The 6,818-nt window shown below is 40.4% G+C and overlaps 1 protein-coding gene across 1 annotated transcript; it reads right to left on the reverse strand.

The window, feature by feature from the left end:
• Nucleotides 1-317: 317 nt before the first annotated feature.
• LOC142622864 (class V chitinase-like) lies at nucleotides 318-2,144 on the reverse strand. Its single transcript, XM_075796418.1, has 2 exons — nucleotides 983-2,144; nucleotides 318-467 (listed from the first exon to the last, which is right to left on the reverse strand). Exons 1-2 carry the CDS (start codon nucleotides 2,064-2,066, stop codon nucleotides 421-423), a joined length of 1,131 nt encoding a protein of 376 aa, XP_075652533.1. The 5' UTR covers nucleotides 2,067-2,144; the 3' UTR covers nucleotides 318-420.
• Nucleotides 2,145-6,818: the final 4,674 nt, after the last annotated feature.

Here is a 6,818-nt window from a genome sequence, read left to right on the forward strand (position 1 = left end):
ATAGTTTTGACCTCAATTCACTCATTAGTCGTGAGAGTATTAGTAATTTATTGACATCGTAACCATTGACCATCTCCAATCCCCGCACTACGATCTTAGTACTCAACTATAGATCATTCTCTTGACACACACATATACATAGTGGCAGGTAGATTCTCTACCCGAACCTGCTCAACCTTTGATCACCATGTACTACTTACATCTAGGTAAAAAAGTTAAAAAATTTGTACTTTAAAAAAGTGCAATTGAAAACCATTAAAAAAAATCACCTTAATATGGGCCAAACTAAACTAAAATTGCAAAAATCTGTCCCTCGGTAGACATCATAAACATCATTGCTTAAATTGCTCATTGGCCTTTATGCACATAACGTGCTAACATAATGGATATTACTGGCCTTATTGTGAATAACATAGCCTTTTACATCTGATCTCTTAATTCTAAGCTCGCTCCCCATGCACTTGAAGCTGCGACAAGAGTAAGAATTGCACTTTAGAAATAAGAACATCAAAGGATAAAAATGAACAAGACAAACAAGAATATTTATAATCATCAATCAAAGATGCCATGTATGTGAACGTGGAGACAAGTATAAAAGTTCAAGAGTTCAAACAAACGCCACGCTGATTGTCGCTATTATCTACTATATTCTTCAGCTTTCTCACACCCTTGTCTAATTAGACCCCCAAAAAAAATTTAAACCAAATATTATAAGGTCGTACTCAATATATATAAAGTTCCCACTAGTCTTCTTCTACTTTTTTTTTTTAATTGATTGAAACATTAAAGAGCAACATGGTTGCAACTTGCATCTCAGAAATCAGCCAGATTTTTATATGCTTGGGTCTTGACAAAATTTAAATGCACGAGTTGAAGTACATAGTATACATAAATGATTTTTTTTTTTTTCTTTTTTGGAAGGCTATATATAAATGATTAAACTCATATTTATTAAAATAAAAATAATTAAACTCATACGAACCTGCTTGAGAAAGAACGAAATTTGGGTCCTGACCAAGCTGCCACGCAAAGTAGCCAAGCAATCCTTTTCCCTTAGCATATGTAACCTTGGTAGATGTACTATTCGTATCATCGTAACCAATCCATGTCGTCCCAGAATAGCAATAGTTTGTAACAAACGTGGAATTATACACTGTTGTGGCACTATTCTGGGATATGAAATCCAAGATGTCGCTATAAGCTATTGACCCATCTGAGGATATGGCAGCTCCATTAGCCGGAGCAAATATTCCATTGTCATCAGCATTTACTAGAGTCCATGCGTAGCCATAAAATGGAAGCCCGAGTACCAATTTAGTGGCTGAAACACCAGCTTCAATCCAAGCTGTGATGCCACTATCTCCGCTAACTTGGCTTGTTGGATTGTACAACGCAGCAGGTGGTCCAGTCACAGTTGGTGACCAACCAGGTGCAATAAAGTCATAGGCCATAACATTGACCCAGTCCAAGCTGTTTGATATATCCTGAATTGGATAAGTCAAACCGGAATAGTCTGAAGAGTAATAGAAAGCTGCAACCAGAAGCAATGGTGTATTGCCAGAGCTTGTGGCCTCACTAGCCACTGCAGCTCTCCACTCGTCTAGAAGTAAACCAAGGTTGGTAAATTCAGTAGCTGTAGAAGGATACTCCCAGTCAAGGTCAAGGCCATAAAAGTTGTAAGACCTTGCTAGTTGTATAGAGGAATTTATGAATGATGCGCGAGTACTTGCTTGACTAGCCATAGCAGCAAAAGTTGTAACACTAGCGCCTCCTCCACCAATGGATAAGAGGGTTTGAACTGAGGGGTTTGTTTGTTGCACAGTGGTGGTGAAGGTTGAGAACTGGGCCAAGTTTGAGGAAGAAATGGAAACTTGGTATGTGGTTGAGTCAAGGTCGGCAAAGGCACAAAATAGATGGGTGAAGAGTGTGGAATCTATGCTTGAAACAGACAACCCTGAGCCAGAATACCAGTATGCGGCTTTCACTTCAGTTTGTCCGGCAGAGAATTGTAGTTGGAGAAGGACAATGAGAGTGGAAAAAATATAGGGAAGGGATTTGGAAGCCATTGAAGGAATGGAGCTAGTAGTACTGGTCCTATTGGATAATATTACTTGGTAGAATGGAGCTATATATATATATATTTTTTTTTTTATGTGAGTCCAATTTGGTTAGATCCAAGTACGTGGCTTATTCTCTTTTAATTTCTCAGAGTTTTTTATATGATTGCTTCATGGATGAAATGTTTTATGTAAGCAATTCATGTATAAGATTGCGTGTTTGAACTTTCAAGTTGAACTTTAGACTCAACGACTGTTTGAAACTTTCAATGAAGACTCTGTGTATGAGGTAGTTGAGTATAGAGGTCCGAAAATGAAAGTTAATAATTCAATTTGCTGATGATGCAGTGTCGGTGTGCTCTAAATAATGCTATCAATACAAGGGTAGTGTTAAGAGATACTCACTATGCCCGTTAAAAAACAGCTTTATGTCAAATTATTTTGTTTTATATTTGATTTATAACCAATTTTATAGAGTGTAGAGTCAATAATGCTAATTTTTTAAGTTTTATTTATCACTATTATACTATTTTCAATCACCTAATCAATTTATATCAATTTTTTATTAAGTAAACCTTACCATAAATCATTCTTAACTCCGTTAACATTTCACTCATATAATCCAAAGGAAAGAAGATAGATCAAGAGCATGAGCTGAGCCTCCAGTAACAATCAATCCTGTTTTCTCTATCCTATCTTTGACTCTTCACAACATATTATAAAACCTGTACCAAACGATAATGCACCCTCAAAAAATAGGATTGTTTTAATTTGAACTATAGTTTTAAATTTTAAAAATGGGACCAGTCAAAAAACCAAAAAGAAAGTGATTTCCCATTTTATGATTTAATCAGGATTGAACAAATAATCAATGAAGTAATAAATAAATTATTAAATAATTTTAAAATATTAAATATAAATAACATAAATGTATGATAACTCATTAAATTTTTAAAAAATATATATCTAAAGCAAATAAATAATTTTAAGTGAGTTTTCATAATTTTATAATATTAAAAACTTAGAAAAAAAAGTGTATTAAAGATTATACTGACATTATATAATATAATATTTTTAATTTTTGTTATATAAATGCATATATATTATTCACTAAAACAATAATTAGAGGAATAACAAAAGTCACGTGTTGTGTTAACTGTTAGTGGCTGCCCCTCAAAATTTAAAATGTGTATATGTGAGGCGGCTATAGCATCATTAATGAAATGACCCACCTCTTTCATTTTCCACCGCACATCACCGACTTCCGTCAATTCACATCCATTTTTTCAAATTGATTCGTAGATAACAGTATGCGTTTGGGTTTTGCGTTTTGCGTTTTTGGTGTTTTTTTTTTTTTTTTCTCTAACTGAAGGCGTTTTGCACATTTCATTGTTCATAAACAGTAAATTTAGGCATGTAAACAGTTTTTTTTTTTTTTTTATTGATTTCAGTTTTTAGTTTTCATCAAAATTAGCGGTATTCAAACAGATCTAAGTATCTAAACTTATTCCGTATTTTTTATTATTGAATGTGTATTTTGAACATTCAACCTGAAGGGGATAAAAATAGTAAATGGATGGAGATAATGAGGACGGATGGACACCGTAAGTGACGCGACTATGACGGTCAACTTTTGCTGAGTATCCGTCATATGTGGATTGATTGTAGGTTCCAGGTGGCATGTAATTTGATATGCACCAGATGAACTTTTGCTTTATCCCCACGCAAACGTGCACACTTGGACTTCTTGCAACACACGTTTGAGAAGACTCCTATATGGAAATAAGCTTGAGAAGGAAGTTGTATCCTAAAAGAAAGGTAATTCCGCTCAATATAAATACCTCAGAAACTCTAAATATGAAGGTACGCATAATATTCTTAACTCTGGCACTCTAGGGTTAAAGGAACAAGATTCTAACTTGACCTTCGAAGGGTATTCGGCCGACACCACACCGGTGCTCTCTCCTAGGTCCTTTGTTTTCTTTTTGCAGGTATTGCTTTCGTTTGAGTAACGCTTGCAACTCACTAGTGATATTTTCGGCATCATCAGTTGGCGCCGTCTGTGGGAATACTGTGAACAGAAGAAGAAAATCTTCTGATTATCTTAGCCTCGCTCTATTCCTGAGACAAAGAGTTGCATGGCACTCACCCGATCGATGGCAACGAACAACAATCAAGGCGACGAACCGCGCGCCACCGTTCTTGAGAGGCAGGTCCAAACGCTCACGGCGGCGGTTGAGCGCCTCACTAAGCAGAACCATGATTTGGAAGAACAGCTGCGGCAAAGGACCGCACACATGAGTGCACCACAAGAAGACCAGGAGGGCGCTAGTCTGGAAGGCAGGAACGCGGAAAGACCTGAGGGCAGTAACGCTCCAACTAGACCCGAGCGACAAGAAACCAATCAACCATTGGCATTAGACGCTGTACCGACTCCCATAGCCGCCGAACTGCAGGAGATGAGGGAACGCATGGATATGATGATGAGCGCCCTTAAAGGACGGGTATCCAGCAACTTGGACGACCTCGTCCATAGGACGGATTCACCATTCACAGCGTTGGTAAATTCATGTCCCCTTCCTCCAAAATTCTGCATGCCCCATATGGAAAACTACGACGGATCTAAAGACCCGCTGGATCACTTGGAGTCTTTCAGAACCTTAATGCATCTTCAGGGTGTACCAAATGAAATTATGTGCAGGGCTTTTCTCACCACCTTGAAGGGGCCTGCGAGGGATTGGTACAGCAGGTTGACGCCTAATTCCATCGGTACTTTTAAGGAACTAGGTGCACAATTCGTATCACACTTCATTGGAAGTCATCGACACAAGAGGTCTATTGCATGTATACTGGGAATTAAACAACGAGAAGGTGAGACATTAAAGTCTTATATAGCCCGCTTTAACAAGGAATCGCTCTCGATAGACGAGGCAGATGACAAGACACTTGTGGCAGCATTCATAAACGGGTTACAAGAGGGTAAGTTCTTATTTTCCCTATGTAAGAATGACCCAAAGACTATGTCCGATGTCTATTACAGGGCGACGAAGTATATGAACGCGGAGGATGCCTTGCTGGCCAGAGACGATTATAAACCAAAGAAAAGGGAAAGACAGGAAGATATGAAACCAGATAACGGGCGAAAAGTGGCTAGAACCAGAGATCGACGAGAAGACCGGAGACCCAAACCACCTTCAGGGAGGTTTACAAGTTTCACCCCCCTCACAGCCCCAATTGACCAAGTGCTTATGCAAATCAAAGATGAAGGAAGCTTGACATTCCCGGACAAATTGAAGGGAGATCCGAACAAAAGGCCAAGAGATAGATATTGCCGTTTTCACCGTGACCACGGCCATGATACGACGGACTGTTATGACTTGAAACAACAGATTGAAGCCCTTATAAGGCAAGGAAGGTTGCAAAGGTTCGTGAGGAAGGAAAGAACTGATCAGCCCCAGGAGCAGAATCCTAGAAGGGAAAACAAGCGTCCTAGACCACCAATAGCAGACATACAGATGATAATGGGGGGGAGCGCTTCAGTAGGATCGTCCAAAAAGGTCAGGAAGACCTATTTACGGACAGTACAAAGTGTCCAGTCGACGGGCTCTTCACTAGAAAGAATACGACGGAATGACTCCAGTATCGAGTTTTTTAAAGAAGAGGCCCGACGCCTTCACCACCCCCATGACGACGCGCTTGTGGTTAGTATACAGGTAGGAGACTTTAATGTCCACCGAGTTCTAGTGGACAACGGGAGCTCAGTAGACATCCTTTACTATCTTGCGTTCCAGCAGATGGGGATTGCAAAGGAGCGCCTGATCCCAGCATGTACGCCCCTCGTTGGCTTTGGGGGAACCCGGGTCCATCCTTTAGGATCCGTCACATTGACAGTGACGGTAGGAGACTACCCGCAACAGATAACTAAAAACATCACCTTTCTAGTGGTTGATTGCTCCTCAGCATATAACGCCATACTCGGACGTCCTACTCTCAACGCATGAAAGGCCATCACTTCAACCTACCATCTGATGATCAAGTTCCCCACTGAACATGGAGTTGGAGAATTGCGCGAAAATCAAGTGACTGCACGGGAATGTTACGTGGCCATGATGGAGATGGATGACCATGTACAGACATTGAATATCGAAGAGCAGAGGACAGTGGCAGAACCCGTGGAGACATTGGAAGAAATACAACTAGACGATTCGAGGCCCTACCGAACCACCAGGATAGGAACCTCGGTTGACCAAACGGTTCGACGTGCCCTCCTATTGTTCCTCAAGGAAAACCAAGACGTGTTCGCATGGAGCCATGACGACATGCCAGGAATAGATCCGACAGTCATAGTCCATAAATTGAACGTGTCACCTTCGTTCTCTCCAGTCCGACAAAAGAAAGGCGTATTCGCCCCCGAAAGGGATCGAGCTGCAGCAGAGGAAGTGCAGAAGCTACGAGAGGCCAACTTCATACGAGAGGTGTACTACCCAGACTGGCTAGCAAATGTGGTAATGGTCAAAAAGTCAAATGGGAAGTGGAGAATGTGCGTTGACTTCACGGATCTAAATAAAGCGTGCCCTAAAGACAGTTACCCGCTTCCACGCATTGATGCCTTAGTGGACTCCACCGCAAGACATGAGGTGTTGAGCTTCATGGACGCCTTCTCGGGGTATAACCAGATTAAGCTGGAGGAGACAGATCAAGAGAAAACATCATTTGTGACGAGCCAAGGGCTTTTTTGTTACAAGGTAATGCCATTCGGGC

This window comes from Castanea sativa, chromosome 1 (genome assembly GCF_040712315.1).
Source record: "Castanea sativa cultivar Marrone di Chiusa Pesio chromosome 1, ASM4071231v1".
In the NCBI taxonomy this organism is placed as follows: domain Eukaryota; kingdom Viridiplantae; phylum Streptophyta; class Magnoliopsida; order Fagales; family Fagaceae; genus Castanea; species Castanea sativa.